The sequence below is a fragment of the Panicum hallii genome, chromosome 9 (genome assembly GCF_002211085.1).
Source record: "Panicum hallii strain FIL2 chromosome 9, PHallii_v3.1, whole genome shotgun sequence".
Lineage (NCBI taxonomy): Eukaryota > Viridiplantae > Streptophyta > Magnoliopsida > Poales > Poaceae > Panicum > Panicum hallii.
In genome coordinates this window covers 503459-524120 of record NC_038050.1, presented here as the reverse complement: position 1 = coordinate 524120, position 20662 = coordinate 503459, and the positions used below count along the sequence as shown (strand labels likewise).

At 45.9% G+C, this 20662-nt stretch overlaps 5 protein-coding genes across 10 annotated transcripts; 1 reads left to right on the top strand and 4 right to left on the bottom strand.

Annotated features, from left to right (window-relative positions):
- Positions 1 to 33: 33 nt before the first annotated feature.
- Positions 34 to 5282, bottom strand: LOC112873683 (putative pentatricopeptide repeat-containing protein At1g03510). Of its 5 annotated transcripts, XM_025936697.1 has the most exons (4): positions 3732 to 5282; positions 333 to 3496; positions 140 to 268; positions 34 to 53 (listed from the first exon to the last, which is right to left on the bottom strand). In XM_025936697.1, the coding sequence occupies exon 1, from the start codon at positions 5222 to 5224 to the stop codon at positions 3920 to 3922; it is 1305 nt and encodes a 434-aa protein (XP_025792482.1). In that variant the 5' UTR covers positions 5225 to 5282; the 3' UTR covers positions 34 to 53; positions 140 to 268; positions 333 to 3496; positions 3732 to 3919. The 5 variants fall into 5 exon arrangements, with proteins under 5 accessions (XP_025792482.1, XP_025792479.1, XP_025792480.1 ...); XM_025936694.1 differs by having other exon boundaries at positions 140 to 3496; XM_025936695.1 differs by having other exon boundaries at positions 140 to 1726.
- Positions 5283 to 5632: 350 nt separating this feature from the next.
- On the bottom strand, positions 5633 to 9748 carry LOC112876646 (derlin-2). Its single transcript, XM_025940799.1, has 6 exons — positions 9486 to 9748; positions 9243 to 9342; positions 7995 to 8209; positions 7757 to 7840; positions 6961 to 7014; positions 5633 to 6251 (listed from the first exon to the last, which is right to left on the bottom strand). The coding sequence occupies exons 1-6, from the start codon at positions 9582 to 9584 to the stop codon at positions 6054 to 6056; spliced, it is 750 nt and encodes a 249-aa protein (XP_025796584.1). The 5' UTR covers positions 9585 to 9748; the 3' UTR covers positions 5633 to 6053.
- Positions 9749 to 11088: 1340 nt separating this feature from the next.
- Positions 11089 to 15836, top strand: LOC112873787 (muscle M-line assembly protein unc-89-like). Of its 2 annotated transcripts, XM_025936840.1 has the most exons (4): positions 11089 to 12090; positions 14154 to 14238; positions 15292 to 15333; positions 15436 to 15836. In XM_025936840.1, exons 1-4 carry the CDS (start codon positions 11182 to 11184, stop codon positions 15528 to 15530), a joined length of 1131 nt encoding a protein of 376 aa, XP_025792625.1. In that variant the 5' UTR covers positions 11089 to 11181; the 3' UTR covers positions 15531 to 15836. The 2 variants fall into 2 exon arrangements, with proteins under 2 accessions (XP_025792625.1, XP_025792626.1); XM_025936841.1 differs by lacking the exons at positions 14154 to 14238; positions 15292 to 15333; positions 15436 to 15836 and adding an exon at positions 12471 to 12817 and having other exon boundaries at positions 11090 to 12090.
- A 1606-nt stretch (positions 15837 to 17442) lies between these two features.
- On the bottom strand, positions 17443 to 18582 carry LOC112873639 (lysine-rich arabinogalactan protein 19-like). Its single transcript, XM_025936655.1, has one exon. The coding sequence runs from the start codon at positions 18467 to 18469 to the stop codon at positions 17804 to 17806; it is 666 nt and encodes a 221-aa protein (XP_025792440.1). The 5' UTR covers positions 18470 to 18582; the 3' UTR covers positions 17443 to 17803.
- Positions 18583 to 18729: 147 nt separating this feature from the next.
- LOC112873640 lies at positions 18730 to 20596 on the bottom strand. The gene is made up of 2 exons (XM_025936656.1): positions 20306 to 20596; positions 18730 to 19222 (listed from the first exon to the last, which is right to left on the bottom strand). Exons 1-2 carry the CDS (start codon positions 20525 to 20527, stop codon positions 18956 to 18958), a joined length of 489 nt encoding a protein of 162 aa, XP_025792441.1. The 5' UTR covers positions 20528 to 20596; the 3' UTR covers positions 18730 to 18955.
- Positions 20597 to 20662: the final 66 nt, after the last annotated feature.

Here is a 20662-nt window from a genome sequence, read left to right as displayed (position 1 = left end):
GATGGAGCAGGTGTCAGATCTTGTAGCCTGTTCATTTGCATAACTCTACCTACCTGGTGAAGAGCCCAGAGTTGCAAGGTGAAGAGGCTGGGTATATATATACTTGGAAGGTACCTTGGGGAGGTGCACTTGCACGTACAGGAGATGATGAGAAGTGGACTGACTTGCACGGTCAGGTAGGCAGAACCATCCGTGGTACTGGCCAGTGCTGTGGTCCACATGCATCTGCTGGTAGTAGTGCTTGCTTGACGCTGATCTCACTGTCTGTCTTTACCAAGAAAAAGTTGTTAAATCATATGAAATACACTTTTGGAGGGTGGGAAGAAAGGTACCCAAGGAGGTGACGTATTCACTCTTCTGGATAGAAGTTTCAGGTATGTCCACAAGGATATGTTTATTAGGTACAAAGGAAGAATTGAATACCAATGCATCAAAGAGCTTTTAGCTTAAGAATGGAAAAGGATAGCAGGTTCAGGCTGATAAAGTGGCAATATAAGGCTCCTTGTACAGGTTATATAAGGTGAAACAGAAACCTACTGAGCATCCATAGGTATGATGTTCCTGGAAGGAACTAACAATTTTAACTGAGTAAAGAGTTCAGAATGAATCCATGGCACCAAAGAGGTTATCTATCCCGATCAAGTTAACCAAAGTTGGAATACAACAGAAGAGATGAGCATGAAGCACTTTGCTAGTGTGCATCATCATTACCCTTTTGAAAAGTATATGCTTTTCCACAGATAAAGGCCAACAAATTGAGTATCCTTGACGCAATCCACACATGTGTACGGATGGCACATATGCAAAGTGGTCAAGAAAATATGTCTACTAATTATACAAAACAACAGATAAGCCTGCTAGGTGCTTGCTATTACCTTGCTAAGCCTAGAAGCTAGGGCCCAAAGAAGGCAAATCAAAGAGTTGGACAGTTTTTCAAAACTCTAAAAGAGAAGCCGAGCATACGGTGTAAAAGAACAGTAATAAAAGATAAATGCATACTTAAGTACAAAGCAGTCCAGCACAGAGCAATTTGTTTTAGGCTGTACCATTTCCAACCAAAATGAGCACACCAAGCATGTTTGGTTTTCAGAAGCATAGTGATGTGCTTTCTAGCTATGCTCAACTGTTTACGAAAGATGAACAAATCTGATAAACCTGCTTCCCACTTAGAGGCTCCCACATGCATAAATAACAACAGATATAACCCCATTTTATTAACACATCACCTCCTGCCGGTTGAACTTACATGCACGTTAGTCACTTAGTGCGCTCCCTTGAACAGATACTCTTCAATGGTTCGTGAACTATATGGAATCACCAAGGTTTCGTTGTCCATATATTTGAAGAAGATTTCAGTGCAGAAAAAGTATTGGTGCAAATGAGCAAATTTAGTGATCGAAACAAGCAGTAGAAAGGACCAGAAGTTATGAGTGTAGAATGTTGTCCACTGGAAAAAAAAAAGGTGGTCCATATCAGCATTGTAGCAATCTCCAGTTTTCCACTGCAGAAGGCAAACAAGATCTGTTGGCGAAATTAGGTCGACAGAATTACTTACACATCAGCCAATAAGCTACCTGAAATGGGGCCTAGCACCACTAACAATAGTGATCCACACTAGCCCACCCACAATGCTGCAACAGAGCTAGTTGAGAGGGACCCTTTGTGTAGGATGTTAGGTAAGTGTCCTTCCAGGTAATTACAGAATCCATATGATTCGAATCACTCACTACAAACCAAGGTTAAGGGCAACAGTTATTGATACCAGACAGTTAGCTTGTCACATAAGGACAAATTAATGTACTATCCCAAGTAGTGCATCAACCATATTAACTTCATTGTATTATTTCATAAGAATCGCAATACCTGATATTACTACTCGCAACAATGTCTTACTGAAGCTAACCAAATAGTAGTAGTTCCTACCACTATTTTCCCCCCCAATGAATACAGGTGTTTCTTATTTATATCTGAATTATCTCATTTAGTTCAAATCCTAAATCTTTGAAATAAAAGTTTGATGAAGGTTTTTCCAGATCATACAGACACATCCCGAACTTTCAAACTATAATTAACATACAGTATAGGATAGTAAATGCAACAAATTGATTGTCCCAAATATGAAGATATGAAAGATGTACAAATGGTAAAACAATTATACTATAATGTGCTGCAGATGAACATTTCAGATTCATACTTTGGTATTAGCATGAAGCTAGAGATACTAAATAGTATAAGAACCCTTTTTGCAAGCATTTTTTCTTTAATTCAAGTGTTTAAGAAACAGTCACCAGCCTTGGATCAACTACTTATGGGTTGAGGACTTGAGGTAGTCTGTGTAGATCCAAGGGCCTAGGATTGTGATTGAAAAATAAGGTGTTTAAAGCACACGAGAATAGTTGCATCCTTTTTTTAAAAAAATGGACAATTTGCATACGAAAAATATGAAAGCTCACTGATCTATTTCCGCACCTCCTATATGAACAAACTAGAGGTTACTCTATGATAATTTATTTGAAACTAGATGAGATGGATAAGATAACCAGAAAGACACTAAGGATCTTGCTTAATGAGCCAACTTTGACTAACTATAAACTATGTTTATATCATTTTTCTAATAGGGCATGCTTTCGGTAAAGATGTGTGAAAGTTAGCATCATATGCAAGGCAGTCAAAGTTCCATTAGAAAGCTAAAGGTAGTTCCCCGGTCCATAGAAACTGACCTAATAAAATATTATTTTTTAACTTCAGAAGAAGAACCAACAAATTCAGTGGGCAAATGTGAATATTAACTTTAGTGCCTTTCTCTCTGTCGACTGAATACAGCAGCAAAGAATAAAGAGTATGTCGACTGATCATCATGTGGAAAAGGATGCTTGTAAACCTTCATGTATTTTCCAGCAGTCAGCTAAATTCAGTAAAATTAATGTTGACTGGTTGTAATGAGGATTGTGGAAACCAACACATATAGAAATTTAGAGCTAAGTAACTGGCAACAGTATGAATGATGTTTTAGTCTCTATTGTTCATTGGAATGAATTACCATTTTACCATGTGTGCTGGTGGGAAATGATATTCCAGAAAGAAAATGGACTTAGTACAATCATTGCACAGACTTTTTGGCTGACAGAGATGGTATTTAAGCTTTTATTTCAAGAGTATAAGTCCACACCATATCAGATTGAAAAATGGCATCGGAAATGTATGAATAAGATGGTACAAAGCTAACTGCTTCGGTTAAACTTTGGGAGTTTACACTGAATATCAGTCCTAACCTATTTCCATGGATAATTTAACTGTTTAGCATGGCCGTGGTCGATAATTGGAATTGGTAATCAACCTATAAATTCTTATGGTGCAACAAATGGAGGGAGCACTAATCTCCAGTCTTGGAACAAGAGCCAAAGAACTCAGATTGATTTGGGTCCTCAGAAGGGTCACGGTTGATGGTATGCATACGCCGATTCGCTCCACCGCCACAGAAGAAAAGTTCATGTTTCTGCAGGATTTACAGACTGCAATTAACTGTTTCACCATATAAATGTTTCTGCTGCATTTACAATCAGTTAAGTTCTACAGTCACGTCAAACACTACATATGGCATCATTCAGATAAATGTGGAGTTAGGACCCTAGGTAAGTTAGATGTCATTTCCCCTAAATGCTATAATAAACACGGTTGTGTTTCAAGCGAATAAATACAAAGCAAAAGAAATTAGTTTTTTTTTCGTTTACCTTCCATGCACAAGTGACCATTGCATCTGAATAAACCTTGCTGTGAACCAGTGCCCAGTGATGACACTTATCAAATGTGTCCCTGATTTTTCATAAAAGATCACTGCAAGCGAAGCATCTAAAACCATAGTTTAGCTAGCATCCACAACGCATCATCAGGGGTGGAAAAAAATTATCAGGACATTGCATTAGCAACTTGACTTGCGATGTATCATCCAACTGCTACCAGGCAGTCTGTGCACACCTCGCTGCTCCATCTCCCTTCTCACCCGCTCTGCCTCCTCATGCATGCCCCGGTCTGAATAGATGTTAGCGAGCGAAACAAAATTTCCAGCATTCTCTGGTTCGATCTCAAACAATGCTCTCCCGGCAACCTCTGCCAACCCCACCTCCCCATATTTCCTGCAAGCAGCAAGAAGAGCTCCCCAGGCTTTTGCTGTAACCTCTACTGGCATTGTCTGTATAAGCTCGTAAGCTTCATGCAACCGTCCTGCCCGGCCCAAGACATCAACCAAGCACGAATAGTGATCTCTGCATGCCTCCACTCCATATCTCTTGGTCAACACATCAAAATACTGCAACGCATCATCTGCATGGCCAGAATGGGCGCAGGCTGCTAACAAACTAAGAAACATGATGCTGTCAGGCCGAACATCGTCTTGGTCCTTCATGTGTCTGAAAAGCGACATTGCAACCTCTGCACGGCCATGGAAAGCATAAGCTGAGACAAGAGAGCTCCAAACAACCACATCACGATCCTGAACCTGGTCGAAAACCCTCTGTGCACCGGCTAGTGAACCGCAGCGCCCATACGCTTCAATAAGGGAGCTGCCAATGTGGGATATCGCGGACATGCCATGCCGCACTGCGAAGCCGTGCACCTCCTTGATTGACGTCAAGGAGCCCATCGCGGTGCACGCAGGGACGAGCGCCAGCAGAGTGATGAAGCTTGGCGCGACTCCTACCCTTCGCATATGTCGGTAGACCTCGATGGCTCGGGCTGGATGTTCCCCTGACTCGGCGACCGCGGCGATGATAGTGTTGAAGCAGGAAGCTGTCGGGGTGACGTCCATGGCGTCGAGCGCGCTCGCCGCGGCGGTGAGGTCGCCCGCCCGGACGTGGACGGAGACCATGGCGCTCCAGACGATGGCGTTGCGGGCGGGCAATTCGTCGAACAGGCGGCGGGCGAGTTCGTGGGAGGCGCCGGCACCGTAGGACGCGATGAGGGCGGAGGAGAGGAAGGGGCTGGAGAGGAGACCGCACTTGTCGGCGAACGCGTGGAAGGAGGCGGCGGCGCGGGGGAGGCGTAGGGCGGTGGCGGACTTGATGGCGAGCGGGAAGGCGTGGGCGAAGGAGGGATCGGTGGGCGGCGGGAGGTCGGGGGCGGAGAGCATGCGGGAGAAGAGCGAGAGCGCATCGCGGTGGCGGGCGGCATTCACGTGGGTGGTCAGCAGCTTCGTCAGCGACGCCAGGCGGCGGTGGCGGGAGGACATCGTTTTTGAGTTGAGCTCGCCGTGATGACGACGACGACTGCGCGTTGGGTTGGAATCGTAGCTTTCAGCTTTTGGAGAACCTGGAAATGCCAACTCGGCAACTTCACTTCGTCTCTCTCACTCAATTCGCGCTAGAGTAACTTGATTGTTGGATTTTTTTTCTCTTTCAAAAAACAAATCCGATCCAAAAGTTCTTTCTTACATATATCGTTTCCTCTAGATGTGCAAGGGATTCAGTTTCAAACTCCAGGTTCCCACATCCTGTAAATTTGAGCATCAACACGGATTAAAATTTAAAAGAAAAACTCCCAAAGCACTTGAAACGACAAGAGATTAAATTCAGATCGAGGAAACAGCAGAGTTTTTGAAACACATACAGAACATCCAGATCGTGGAAACAACAGAATCGGGAGGGCAAATAAACAACCACTACAATCCACAATGTTAAGAGCTATTTTTTGCACCATTCTGCAATTACAACGCTCGATGAAATTCTCCCGGCCAAAGTAGCGAACTTAACTCTGGTTGAAAGAGTTTCCTAGACTACAATGATACCATGAAAGAGTACCAACCTAACAGGTCAGATGTTAGCCATTGCAAGAACAAGTTCCAGAAACATGAGGTGGCCAGTCTGGCAATCACAAATCATTTCGGTCGGCCTTGCCAAGGGGTGAGAAACTCAGCTTCCTCAGATACTACTAATCATTTGTTATGCACAATAACTCTCATCTAGCCTGTATAAATACACAAGAACATTAGCTTGTACAATCTCGCAACTTGAGCAGATAAACAAACTGCCGCCTCTTGCATCTGTCACAGCCTCAGGTCATCATTGGACCTGGGGATCTGGACCCATACCGCCAAACCTTGCACCCACACCAACCCCAGCATTGGGTGCCCGTGCCACAACAACATTGTCATCAGCAAACAGAGCCTTGATGAATGACGGGGTCTTCAGGGGTCGACGGCCAGTCATCCGTGGATATACATCTTCCAGAAAGTAGTACACATGTCCAGCAATCATACCCTGCAAAGAAATGTGATATTAGTTTAGATATGGATCACTGATTCCTACAAAAATAGAGAATGATGAAGATGATAGTCAGAACACGATACAGGCAAACTACACAACGTTCCTCTGTCAGTTCAATCATTCATATGTGACGGAATTGAAGCTCATGATTCAGAACAGTCTGACAATTTGAATCAAGATGACAGTAGCCTGTCAAGAGTGCAAGAGGTAGATCTAGTGAGAGCTGTGGCTCCACTTTCCTAACATCAATACAAGGTCTTGTGTCACATTGATTTAGTTTTCTGATCACAGACTATGTAAACAAATGAACAAACTGTACTGCACAGACCCTTTTTTCTCTAACAAGTTGGACAAGCTTCAACATCATCAATTGACAACAGGAGTTGCAGAAAAATGCAGAAGTGAGATGGACTCCAGACATTTAGCAGCAACTCAAAAGCTTCAGAAGCAAAATATAATATATTACACATTTTGCAAGTAGGAAATGCCAAACCAGAGTCACACAGGCAAGCTAATGGCCATCAGCTACATTCATTTAGTCAGCTGGTGGGTCAAATTAATTCATCAAGAAATAAGTACTATTCCTATAAACATGCATGACAAAATTATTTCATCAAGAAAAGATTTTCCCTACAAGATTTGATGGTCAAATTTCGTCATTACAATAGTAACTACAAATTCGTCAGAACAAGAAGAAACATACCAAGAGATCCACCCATGTGCTGCTTCCAACAAGGATAGAGAACCCCAAAAGGACCTGCAATTCAAGAGAAAACAATTGAGACAATGATCGTGTTCTGCCTGGTTGGAGCTGAAATCTCACCAAGTTAAACTATATTACAAAGCTGTTCTTTCAGGAACAAATTAATAGTGCCCCCTCAGTTTCACAGGTCCTAGCCAAAATTACCATACGTTTTTAAGTAAAATGGAACCATTCTCTTATATAGATTTCCGATATATATTTACTGCTATGAGCATTTATTCCTCAATCAAATGAATTAAGAGGTTATGACATTCATTTATCTCACACCACAGGCACCTCTTGAAACAAATAAATAATACAGTAAGCAAAACATCTATAAAAGGTCAGTGTTCTTGTGCCAAAACCATACTTATTTATATTGTGGATGAAAACTAGTATTTTATAATGAAAGAAATAGAGCAATCCAATTAATACATAAACCATCAGTAAGCTAGAACTCTTGCAAGCATATATTTCGATCATTGGAACAAAAAAAAAGCCAGGAATCACTAGATATGAGAATTGGGATATGTGGCAGGTAGCTGATATTTTAAAGAAATGCCAGTATGTAAGCATTTCCCCTATGAAGATATGCGCAATCAAAAGAAATTACATTATTTCACATCTTGTGCAACACTCAGGAGTGAGAAAGATGATTGATTTCATACAGATAGGGTCACCATAAAAATAATTTTGAACATCAGGTGGGCTGCTGCAATGCTGCTGCATTCAGGAAATGGAGCAGGAGAACAATTACCCAAGGTAAGTAGGCAGCAGTAAAGGTGAACAAGCCCAGAAAGCTCATGTGGATGAAGGGGTTGTGCTTGCTCCAGACATAAACCTGCCATCACATATCAAAAGTCAAGAGTTATTACTAATGCTCTGCATCAGACACCCAAGGGAGAAGAATTTTAATGTAAGATTTGCTAAAGTATGCCCTAGCTATTGAATTGAGAACTTTCTATTTAAAATTATAAACACTGGTAGTCCCATACCATCATGAATGTCAGTGAATTGCTCAAGAACAGAATTCTGGCAAATGTCTCAGAAACATAAGGTATCATCCCTCCAATTAGAACAATGCCAGTTAGGACAGTAGCACCAAACAAAAGCATGTAGAAAAAGTCCGCAGTTCTCCCTCTAAATGAGTTCTCCTCAAGAAGCTTGCAGTACCGTGCAAGAAAAAACATGTGGAAAAGAAAATCCAAATCTGCAGAAAAGAGTAAGATTTAATTATAGGAGTGAAGAACTTAAAATATGCAGAGAAATATTAAGCAATGCTAGTCTGACAGTAATTACAATTTACAAGTTTGGAAATAGTGCACAGGTACACATGCAACAAGCCAAGAATGCATAGCCATTCCGTGCTATTAAATGCATATACATAAACTAGCATTATATCCAGAGGCACTGGTTCTATATGATTGAATATTCAGATGCATAGTTAACCTTGAATGGGCGAAATGAGCTTTCGAACATTATCAATTTGATCTGAAATACAGCATAATCATAAATAAAGGCTGTACATTGTGCACCACAGCACACAAGCTCTTCATAAGCATGACACCTAAAGCAGCACAAGTCACACAATTAAGACTGATGGCACTGGATCCGGTTCACATTACAAAAAGGCTCAACTGACCAGGGAAAGAGGCACTTCCAACTTTTTCCGAAGCTTGGAGGTTGAGGTTAGAAACCTAATAATTAGGTTGCTGGTGAGTTTACATAGGCTAACAAAAGAGGACAAATAAAACAGGTCAATACTCTTTCGAGTCTAACTTGTCGTTATGCACGTGCACAGCTCCGACGAACATAAATGGATGGGATGCTTCCATTGTAACATATCCACGGTGGCACCTTGCATCACTTGATGAACAACAACCTAGGAACCAATGTAAGGGTCTAATATGCCGTATACAGAAAACAGTGCACCTACTTGTAACTGCCTAGCCGCACGATCAGTCTGGTAGAGCTGTACGGTTGCTACAACATGGCTGACTAAACTGCGGTCGGTTACTGATTTTCATAACCATGCACAGAATACAATAAATGTGAATGGTATGGCTAATGGACTGGCATTTATTCAACAAATTGACACATCTCCACTCACAGCTGAAAACTAGTGTCCCCTGCAACGCGCGCGTCTATACCACTCTATCCAACATATAGTTCAGACATCACATCACATCGCCTTGCACTTGCACTTGCGGGCCAGGGTAAAGGTAAGGATAAGGAGCACATACCCATCTTGCGGAAGTAGAGGAAGTTGGTGACGAGGCGCCAGATCTCGTACTGCTGTACCACGAGCTTCGGGTTCAGGTAGAGGTGGTAGGGTGAGATGATCTGCGCAGACGAGCCAACGGGCCATGCGCCCATGAGCACACGAGCAAATAAACAGTCGAACAGGTGCCAAATCACGCGATTAGAGATCCTAGCAACATAGCAGGAGAAGAATCTCCTAATCATGGGAGAGGGAGAGACGATACATCGAGGGTGCAGCCGACGGTGGTGACGACGGCGGCGGTGAGGTAGGAGCGCGTGATGATGGGCATCTGCCGGTACCACTCCTCCACCGCCTGCGCCATCTCCCGCGGAAGCGGAACCCTACCTCTCCCTCACTCTCGTAAACCCTAATCGGCCCCAATCGGTGATCAAATCGAGGAGCAGTTGGAGCAGAGGCGACGAAGGGGATGGGGATGGGGATGGAGATGGGGGTGCCGGGGTGGAGATGGAGGGGACGGGTGGGTTCGCTTTCCGGGAGGACGGAGAAGGCGACGTGGTCTTAATCCTTTTCCCAGTGGCTGCGGCGTCTCACTGACCTGTGGGCGCCCCAAGCGGGAACCAGCGAGCCTGGCAGCTGCGTCGGTAGCAATGACGTTTGTCTCCCAATGGAAACGCGCCACGTCTGAGGTCCACGTCGGATCGGCGGTGCGGGGATGGCCGGACGGTCGAGAAATGACATCCACGGTGGCCGCCGGCCGCCGGTTTGGTTTTTGGATGGGAGACACGCCGGCTCGTTTTACAAGTCTGCGTATTCGGTCTATATGCAACTTCACATTTCAACCAACCAAGTGCAAAGGAACCTTCATTGGCATGCACTTGCCGCGATTCTGATAGTGTAAAAGCGATTCTGCAGCTTAACTCTCTGAATACTGCCTATTCTTTCAAATATAATTAGAGCAGTACATGATAAGAATCTAGCTAGGTAGCTATCCAATCAATTCTCTAGTTACTGCTATGAGCCAGATGGGCAGAAAACTAATCCTATCATAAAGAATTCAGAATTAGAGGATTTAATGTAAAATTACCAGAGTTGGTAGGCAAAAAATCGAACGATAAGATAACTACTATTTTTCAATTAAAGATAGGCCGGTTTGTTTTCATTTTAAAACCAGCACGTTTAATAAGCGTTTTTCTTCCTTCAACCAAATCGATTTATCAGTGACACCTTCTTTAAATACGAATGTTTTGTCTAAGAGTCTCTCACTTTCTTTCTTGCACGAGAATACATTTGAGCACCTTGCACCCACCAACCATTCAACCATACTGCATTTCTAGCCTTAGGCTGACTCCAACGGAGCAGCCAAAGGGCCACGCAAAGCTAAAATAGCTGCCGCGCGAGTACTGTAGCAGCAGAAACCTCCTTCCAACGGAACAGCTAAACGGACCAGCCAAAATCGCAGTAGGAGAGAGAATCAGCCAAAATCGCTAGTGTTGTGACCGGCAGCCATCACGCTGCTCCATCTCTGCTAGCATGGTCCCACGGCCTACCAACCCGGACTCACCACCATTTACTATAAGAGGAGAAGGGAAAGTATCTTTGCTGTTGGATTCACTCGTGATATGGCTGAGCAGGAAACTTGCCGGGGGCAGGCAAAACCCCGCATGGCTGGCCGAAATAGCTTGCGTCTGTTGGAGTCAGCCTTACATATTACACGTGTTTAGATAGGTAAAATAAAAATCGAAGGCGACTGATTTGAGTTGTTTCAAAAATTTGATTAAAATCTTTAAAAGATCTTGAAAAGTAAGGAAGTCAGTCTCCTCTCAAATTTGTTTCCCAGTCATCCATTTGTTTCCCGAAGCGCCCGCGCGGCTCCGAGAAATTTTGAACTCCCCCCTCTCTCTGCCACGCCACCACCGCTTTTGAGCTCCCGGTGAGGGTTCGGGCGGCGGCGGCGCAACATGGCCGGGAAGAAGACCACCCCAGTAAAACCCGCCCCGCCCTCCACCCAGCGCAACGGCAGCGCCACCCCCAGCTCCAAGGGCCGACCAAAGCAAGCTTCGGGTGAGGCCTCAGCCGCCAGTGCCAAGGCGCGGTCGGCTCCGAAACCTCGCAAAATCACCAAGGAGAAGCTAGCGGCCGCGAAGAGGAAGCGCGACAAGCCGGAGCCCCAAGAGGGCGGCAAGCGTAAGAAGCAGCAGGCATCCGGCGACGTGGCGACGCCCGCGAAGAAGAGGAAGAAGGGCGACCGCCCGGAATCCAAACCCCAGAAGGAACCCAAGCCCGCGAAGAAGAAGCAGCAACCCGGCAAGCCGGAGAAGCCCGCGACGCCCGGGAAGAGGCACCAGTCATCCGGCAAGCAGGAGAAGGCCACGACGCCCTCGAAGAAGCAGCCGTCATCCGGCAAGCCGGAGAAGGCCGCGACGCCAGTTAAGAAGCAGCAGTCACCCGGCAAGCCGGAGAAGCCCGTGACGCCCGCGAAGAAGCAGCAATCAACCGGCAAAGCGGAGAAGCCCGCGCCCACGCCGAAGAAGCAGCAGCAATCACCCGGCAAAGCGCGGAAGTCCGCGGCGCCCGCGACCACACCCACGAAGAAGAAGCAAGCCAAGAGCGAGAAGCCCACGCCTACCAAGAGGAAGCGCGGCGACGATGAGCCCCAAAATGAGGCCAGGAGCCCGAAGAGAGCGTCCGCCGATGGGGATGCGCCCGCATCTACGCCCGTGAAGAAGAAGCGGAAGGACCAGAAGGCGACCGCGGCCGACATGGGTTCGTGCAGCTTCCCGATGGCGCGGGTACGGCAGCTGATGCGGGCCGAGGACGCCACCATCCGCGCATCCAATGAGGCTGTCTTCCTCATCAATAAGGCATCTGTATGACCCCCTTCACTTTTCCTTGTTTCTACTCCAAATGCAATGATTTATGCTAGCAATTCGATACGATAATGGAGGATTAAAGCATCATATCATTTTTTTTGGATTGCGATGATTTAGGAATTAGGATTGATTTCTATTGAGTTATTAAGATTTACTTTGGTGATGCCTCCGGCACCTACAATATGTTTGATGAATTGTTCCTCTAAAAATGTTTGATGAATTGCCTTAGATATTGTCACGCTAATCCATCCTGCCCGATTTGTGTTTCTGCACTGTGAATGGGTGCGCCTTTTACTTTATATATGAAGCCAAGTTGCCTTCAAACTTGCTAGTGGAGTTATGATGACCTGTTCTAGCGTATCTTCACTGTTTTGCAGGGTCTTCTCTGACTCATGAGGTCCATGTTATTAGATATATCTGTAATTGTGCTTTCCATGTATATGATATATTACTGAGTTGCGTGATTTCATTAATTGGATTATGTTAGCCTAGAAATTCTTGCCTACCAAGTGTGCTAGAGAAGCTATGAATGCCATCCAGAGAGAATGTTTATTGCCTTGTGTGGGGTTTCCAGATTTGTTGTCTGTCACATTTGTACATTTGCTTGAAGCATTGCACTATCTACTGGTCGTCATGACAACATTTCATTTTTTAGCTGATTTGGTTCTCCACAAAACGTCCACCATCTAGGCTTGTTGCTGGTGTTTGCTGACCATACTTCCTTTCACAAGGTATAAATTGGGTGGAAAACTCTGAGTTAGATATTGAAGAAATTGGTTTAGGTTCCAATTCATTGATAATTTATATTTACAAGGTGTAATTGGACATGAATCGTACACTTAACTAGCTGATCCGGATTCTATCAATTAGATATTGGAGGATTAAAACATCATATCATTCTGTCCATTTTCTACCAATTGGATGATTTGATTCTCACTGCGTTAGTTGTGATGTCAGGAACATGTGCCCCCCCCCCCCCCCAAACCAATCCCACGCCTCCCTATTTGTGTGTCTTTACTGTGTACACCAACACCATACATGAAACAGGTTGCCTTCAAACTTGGTAGCTAGTGGAATTATGAAGACCTTTCCTAGTGTGTCTTCATTGTTTTGGGGACCGAAATACTGGTGTTGTAGTGTTGTCTATCATATTCTTGTGTACTGAAACTGATATGGGCTAACGATGACAGCTTTATTTAGGAGGAAATTAGAGATAAACCTCAGCCAAATTGAATCCAGTTCGCCCTCCGAAGAGGCTCTGAACCTTAAGGGCTCAATCTCTGCTCCCTAAACAATCTGAACTAGCTGGCTTATATAATGTCGGGCCTAACAACCAAAGATACTAACAACCAAATCTAAACCTCCTAATCCTTGCTAACAACTAATTATCCTGAGCCGGCTGCTGTTGGCGCCTCCTACACTGGTAGACGCAGCCCACAAAGGCGTCCACAACAGAAACATAGGTTTATGTTACCGTTTACTGAGTTGCGGGGTTTCGTTAATCAGATTATATTAGCCTAGTAGTTCTTACCTGCCAATTGTACTTTAGGAACTATGATGTTACCCAAAATGTTGGTGGCCACGTATTGTTTCATGTCACTTTTGACTCACGCTCATCCGCTCAAACCTATAGGTTGTCAACTAGTCTGTAGTCTCCATGGTAATAAATCATTTTAGCTGACTGCATTCTCTATGGAATGCCCAGTATCTACTGTCTAGGCTTGCTTCTGCTGGTGTTTGTTGACCCCATTTCATTTCACAATTCATACACTGGCAGAAAACTCTGTGAGTTAGTTATAGGAGATATTGGTTTGAATTTCTGTTTTGTTGATGATTTGCACATGAATCATAGAAAGATTGTTGGAGAGTGCCTTAACATAGAATCTGACAAAGAATTAGCTTTTTCATTATTTTTGGGAAAAAAGAATGGTTGTACTGCTATTGCAGCATGCAGCATGCATTTCTGTACCATTCATAAATTTGGCAATACCTGCTGACATTTGGTTCTTGCTATATTTCTGTAATTTCAATTGATGTTGTACTTACACTTGTAAATGCAGGAGTTTTTCTTGGGGAAGTTTGCAGAGGATGCTTATCGCAATGCCCTGAAGGATCGTAAGAAGTCAATTATTTATGATAATCTTTGTAAGTTGGCCCTTTCTTCCTCTCAATTTACAGTTTTTCTTCATCATCTATGCTTAAAAATGCAATTAAAGGTGCAAGTTTGACTTCATTTAAGTAAGATGGAAGAAATACGTAAGACATACAAACGATACACAGAAAACCTGAGATTTGGTGAACACATGAGTTGTCTAGTAAGACGACCAGAGTACAGATTGATCTTCAAGGTTGAGAATTTGTTTAATGTGCCTTTGACTACATAACTGTCCAAATTGTTAGATAAGTCTCACATTTGTGCATCTATGTATCTATCTATATTACTAGATAGGGCTAGGTATAGCCCCCCCCCCCCCCCCCCCCCCCCCCTGTATTGATCTCAACCGTTGATGGGATCACACGATGGTTTTACTGGCCTCCTGTGGCTGCCTAGGTAGAAACTGGGGTTAAAGAGGTGACTTGCTAGGGAATCTTAACGGCCAAGTCTCCCACCCCTATATATGTAACCCAATGCCCCTTGGGCCAATTGGGGGGTTGAGAGAGTGAAATGAAAAATCCATTTAGGCCAACACAAATGTTGGAGGCTTCTCATATCTTTTTGTTGTGTGGATCTATAAACACCTTTCCCTGGAAAAACCAGGCCATTTTGTGTATGTGGTTAGAGGAACCTTTCTTTTTCAGTCAAGCATCGCTATGGAGTCAAGGAAAACAGTCATTGTAGATTGTATGCAGTACACCACTGATGCGTGGGAGACAACTGGTCCCTTAAACAACCTATAGATGCCAATCAATTTGATCCTTTTTTCTGTTCTTGTGGGCCTTAGTGCGTAGCTGTGAGTCTGTTAAAGTTTGCTCTATTGGGAAAATAAATACCCACCCCTTCCCTCTCTAAACATAGTCATTTATATGCATACATTAACTATGGATACTGCGAATTAATTTAATATTTTTCATCCAAGTCCTAGCTGTGCTCCCCTCGCACTAATCTTAGCATTAAGATCAAACCTGTTTCGCAGTGGTTTGTACATACTATCATTTCTTTTGTTAGTGTATCTGATGCCACCTCTGCTCAATTTTCAGCAACAGCTGTCTGCAGCCAAAAGGGTTTCAAGTTTCTTTCAGGTAAATGTTCATCTTTTCGTTTAAATCTCTGGGAAGGTACCCAGCTGCTTTTCTGTATAAGGCACGACGAACTGACCAGCCCATTCCTGCATATTCTTTCAGATTTTGTACCGCAGAGGGTAACAGCAGAGGATGCTTTGAAGACAACGGCTGGCAACAAATCGCAGGCTGATGCTAGATTGTTAGTCTTGTGTTGAGGCATGGTAGGTTATTTGTTCAACACGTGGAAGTAAACCTGTAGTACTGAATTCTATACTATCGTATATCCGATTGGCAGATGATGCCCCCATTTTACCACCTGGGATCAGTACCTAGTAGTCCGTAGATTAGGGTGGACTGAAAATGCTTCGTCTGGGCTGGGGCATGTTGTGAAATGCTTGACTCTGCAAATTAGATGCTTAAGAACAGGAGTAGAGGACTTGAGGAGAGAACCAATCCAAGTTTGTGTATGTATCGTATTAATTTCTTCTGGATTACAAACAGTATTGATGTTTGAAGGCTCTTCTGAACTGTCTGTGGGAGAGTTGTTGCGACTGAAGGATTCAGGATTATCGACGCAGGAGTGAAGTACTGAAGTCCAAAAGCCGGCAGCTGTATACGGCGCGCCACAAGCATACACACTCCATTCTGTTGCAGTAGTTCCAAGTTACATACAGACAGCTCACTCCATTGCTTAGCTTAAAAGGATGATCTCCAAGTAAAGCACAAGAGCTTCATGTTGGGGTACATGAACTGTAAGCAGTCGAAGTTTGACCACTGGCGCATTGCTTAAAAGAGTACTCCAGAAAAGAAGAAGATGCAGAGCTTCTGCGTTCAATGCAGTTCATTTCCACCAGCGTCCTCCTCGTTTGATGTGGAGCCGAATCTGGCGAGCTTTGTGTCAAAGTGTCAACGCCTCGATGCCGGTGATCGATTCCTTGGAAAGGTCTACTAGATGATGGATGGACGGGGTAGCGAAAGGTACGCGTGCGCATCGGTGATTCGCTGCCGTCGAGGCAGGTCACGTGCACGTCCTGGCTTTGCTGATGCCGCCACCGCGAGAGCTTGCAAACCAGGAAAAAACCAACAAGCAGCTGGACTGCTGGAGACCGAGGCGACCAGAGAAAAGAAAATCGTTCAGGCTAAGCAAAGGATACCGTGCTAGTAGTATCGTATCGTACGGAGCAGGCTAAAAAAAGAAGCATGCTAGTATATCAGTGTGAAGCATGCTAGTATCGTATCGTACCGAGAGCATGCTGCGTTTGGTTTAGCTTCAGCTCCTTCTAAATCGGTTTCCGAAGCAGTTTTCCGAAATTGAAGCTGTTTTAAAAAATTCAGACGAAACAACTTCTTCCTATGGAAACCAGTCGAAGCGAGCTTCACGCGAAGCCGGTCCAAAAATATCCGTTTGGTCTCGAGAGCCATTCAACAAGATATGCCAAGGCAGGCCACAGGTACACTGTTCCTAATGAATTTTCTGGTCCTCGAGATTTTCTGTCTTCCCTGCAGAAAATAGGGACCTGAAATGTCTCAAATTTCATTGTGGAGTCAACAGCAAGGCGGCCAAATGGCAAATGTTAAATGTGCGCACGAGCCAGGCAACCAAGAAAGCCGCACTTTTGTTCGTTGCAACGTCCATCATCCTTGACGCAACACAAGTTAGAAGAATTATATTATTCTGAACCACCACCAGGTTTGGCTTTGCCATTCAAGCGAGTACCGTGTGTGTTTGGTGAGCTTTAGTATCAGTGTTTCGTTTGTGAACCGAAAATAGCTGCTACAACTACTCTCCATGGACCATGGTCCATGCAGAAACACATGAGAAAGATCGGGAAGCATTCAGATGCCGCTTGGTGTGCTTGCTCAGGAGCCCATGGGAGAAGGTCCATTTCTTTTACGCAATAAAATAACTAGCACGTTCTCAGTGAAAATAGTGTATACTCCACCTAGATCTCAGTCAGGCCTCCAGCAACCATGCAGGGAGGGAGGGAGAGAGATCCACTGCTGCTAGTATCTGTACTTTGGATCTGAAAACTGTACATACCAATGCACTGATGATTGAATCCCCAATCAATTCAATTTTAGTAGCAACAACAATTGCAACGAGACATTAACGAACAAGACACAACGTGTGCAAAAATGTATGTATCCTCCTCGTCTGCATCCATGTATCAGTAATATGTATCGGATTATTTATGTCATCAACAACAAAGAATGGTTACACACACCACACCAATAGAATGGAAGGAACAAGAAACAATCCATCAGACCGACCGATCGATGAAGAAAGAACGCGCGCGGACACATCACACCAACAACGGATGCGTCTTGTGTTCAGTACTGAGTATGCAAGTGCGTATTGTACCCTGCTAGTAGTAGCTACCAGTATGCGTGTATGTATGATCCGATCCCATCCCAATATCCCATCCCCATCCACATCCACATGTGGTGAAGCGGAAGCGGAAGCGGAAGATGATCCATGAATAATCCATCAGACGAGCTCGAGGCGCGCGGCGTAGTCGGCGTACCTGGCGCGGCGGATGTTGGCCCGGCGCTTCCTCCACACGAAGCATCCCAGCCCGACGACCGCGGCCGCCGTGAAGGCGCCCACCACCACGCCGGCCTTCTTGCCGCCGTTCATCTCCTCGTGAACCTCGCCATCATCAGCGCCACCGGCCTGCTCCGCGGCGGCGCTCGAGGCCTTAATCTCCTGCGCCGCCGGGGCGGGCGCGGGGGCGGGCTTGCGGTCGTCGTCCTCGTCCTTTTCGCCGTCAGCATCCTTGTCGGCGGCGGGCGCGGGCGCTGGAGCAGCGAAATGCGTGTGCGTGGGTGGCGGGGAGGACGGCGCCTGCGCCGGCGAGTCGGAGGGAGCCGCGACGGGGGAGGTCTCTGGCGGAGCCGGAGGTGATGAGTTCGCGGCTGCTACGGCAGCGGAGGGGGAGTCTGCCGCGGCAGCGGAGGCTGTAGGGGGCTGGGAGATTGGCGAGAGCGCGGATTCGGTGTCGGCGACGGAGTCGCGGGGGATAGGGGAGGCAGCGGGCGTGGAGGCGGATGCGGCGGAGACGGGGCCGGCGGCCTCGTCCTGGGAGCGCGCGGCGGAGGCGAGGAGGAGCGGGAGGAGGAGGAGGAGGGCGGCGCGGGGCAATGCCGGCGCCATGGTAGTCTGAGACGGCGGAAGCGAGGGCGGCGGCCGAAGCGAAGCAGAGCAGATCTGCGGCGAAGCGGAGGTGGGGTTTGGTCTTGGTTGGTGGCGGTGCGAGTTTGATTTTATACTGGGGCGGGGTGGGGGTGGCGTGGCGGCGGGAGGTGGGAAACGCAACGCCATCAGAGCACGCAAATGATTGGACGCGGACGCCGGGTAGACCAACGCACGCGACGCGCTGACGACGCCGCTCTCCTCTCCTGAAGCAGTCTGTGCCCCCAACCGTCGAGGTTGTCGAAGGTGGTCACAAATTATTTCAGTTCACAAGTGCTATGGCAGCGTGCAATACAACCGCCTCCATCCGCACAATGCGCCTAAACATGACGGACTCGAGAGTGTCCCGTTCTACAACACATTGCTTCAATACATCAACTGTTTTCGATGGCACCATCAAGGTAGAAAACAAAGTTGCAAAATCAGCCCGCTTCTCCTCATCGACCATCAGGGCAAAGCTGCAGCCTGCTTCTTCGGCTGCCCTCGTGCGGCTCTCCCTTTCCCTCCTTGAGCAGAAGCCTTATTATCCTCTGCCCGAGCGGATGAAGCGCTGCCTTCCTTAATCTCCTCCGAGCTTTCCGTGTAGGGGGCATACAGGAATTTCTTTGCGTTGCCGACATGAACACATGTCAACTTGACAACCCTTCTTCCCGTCATCCATTTCAGCAAGATCTTCATGTGAGTCTTGCTGTTCAGGCCACTAATACCAGCATCCTGTTGTAGAATATGCCACACATCAGTGAAAAGCTCTTCACAAGACAAATGCTACACCTCATGCTGTTAAGCTAAGCTACATCAGGCAAGGGTAAGTCTAATCAAGATGCAACTAAACTGCAGTCTGGAAATTAATTAAAGAGATGCAAAACATGTGGGAATGAGCAAGGGATTCTGACCACACTGCACCCAACAACAGTGCATGGGCTCAATAATAAGTATTTTCCACACCCACACTGATATATTAGGTATCTATGCTTCTAAATAGTCATCAGCTACTGCCTACACAGTGGACATAAAAATCCCTATTCGATAGCATAAGTTTCCCGTAGTACAATCGTGCTGATATGAACATATTCAGTTAAAAATAGATGACACGGTTCCATTTTATTACAAGCTGACTGAATATAACCCAATGGGTATCATCAGTTGATCACTTTTTGGCGGATTGAAACCTAAGTGTGCTAAGTAGCACACATATTGCGGATAAAACTGCCGCTTCAACAAAGGCTGGACAAGCTACACAAATCGTGGATTGAAACAAACATAGACAGGTTGCGGTTGCAAAGATGCAGCAACAAAACTGCGCTCCAAAGCCCCAATGCTGGAACGTCTCAGAAGTTGCTAAACTCAAAAACTACCTGGGAAGGATTCCTCTCTAGCTGCCGGAATGGACTATGCTCCAATCAACAGGTGGATGGCTCAGGGCCGCGGAAGGACAATAATGTTATCGCAGTCTGTAATCTGTTTTTACTCACTGCCCAATTATTCAATGAAAAAACTTCATTGCCCAGTGCCTAGTATTTGCTTCCCCAAATGCGACGAGCTAGCGCGGTAAAAGGAAAGAAACTACCATTTTCGTGATCATTCTGATGGACTATTTCTAGCTTCAAGGCGTCTAGTGCATAGTTGCTCTTACCAACGCTACTGATTCACTTTCAGAATAAATAAATAAATAAATAAAAAACAACGCTACTGATTCGGAATGACGAACAGAGCAGCAGGCTGGGGATTTGCATGTATGTGATGCAGATTATTACATTACATAGGTTGATAGGGGGTAGTAGCGTGTTGGTGTTGTACCTTGGCGTGGTTCCAGGTGTTGCCGACGGTGAGGGGCCCGTGGTCGGAGAGGATCTGGAGGAGGCGGCCGGAGATGGCGACGGCCTCCTCCTTGGGCACCTTGGGGTTGATCCGGCGCACGTCCACCGACCGCTTCCTAGAGAAGTGCCGACGAAGCACCTCCCACGCGGCCCCTCCGAACCCACTGCCACCCCCGCCGCCGCCGCTTCGGAGGAACTGCATCACGCCACCGCCGCCGCCTCGGTCGCTGCTCGCTGGGGTTCAGTCAGTTGACACAGCCTCCTCCAAACCCTCCTCCTCCAAGGCTGCTGGGCTGGATGCTGCACGAGCAAATGACCAAGGAAGCCCAACTGGCTT

Excerpts from the sequence above, each read along its gene's own strand:
- LOC112873787 (XM_025936840.1), top strand. The coding sequence starts at position 11,182 with ATGGCCGGGAAGAAGACCACCCCAGTAAAACCCGCCCCGCCCTCCACC. Across the intron at positions 12,091-14,153 it reads TCCTCATCAATAAGGCATCT|GAGTTTTTCTTGGGGAAGTT; the intron begins GTATGACCCCCT and ends TTGTAAATGCAG. Across the intron at positions 14,239-15,291 it reads AATTATTTATGATAATCTTT|CAACAGCTGTCTGCAGCCAA; the intron begins GTAAGTTGGCCC and ends CTCAATTTTCAG.
- LOC112873683 (XM_025936694.1), bottom strand. The coding sequence starts at position 5,224 with ATGTCCTCCCGCCACCGCCGCCTGGCGTCGCTGACGAAGCTGCTGACC.
- LOC112873639 (XM_025936655.1), bottom strand. The coding sequence starts at position 18,469 with ATGGCGCCGGCATTGCCCCGCGCCGCCCTCCTCCTCCTCCTCCCGCTC.
- LOC112876646 (XM_025940799.1), bottom strand. The coding sequence starts at position 9,584 with ATGGCGCAGGCGGTGGAGGAGTGGTACCGGCAGATGCCCATCATCACG. Across the intron at positions 7,015-7,756 it reads CTGCTGCCTACTTACCTTGG|GTCCTTTTGGGGTTCTCTAT; the intron begins GTAATTGTTCTC and ends CTTGAATTGCAG. Across the intron at positions 6,252-6,960 it reads GCACATGGGTGGATCTCTTG|GGTATGATTGCTGGACATGT; the intron begins GTATGTTTCTTC and ends ATTTCTTTGCAG.
- LOC112873640 (XM_025936656.1), bottom strand. The coding sequence starts at position 20,527 with ATGCAGTTCCTCCGAAGCGGCGGCGGCGGGGGTGGCAGTGGGTTCGGA. Across the intron at positions 19,223-20,305 it reads ACACCTGGAACCACGCCAAG|GATGCTGGTATTAGTGGCCT; the intron begins GTACAACACCAA and ends ATTCTACAACAG.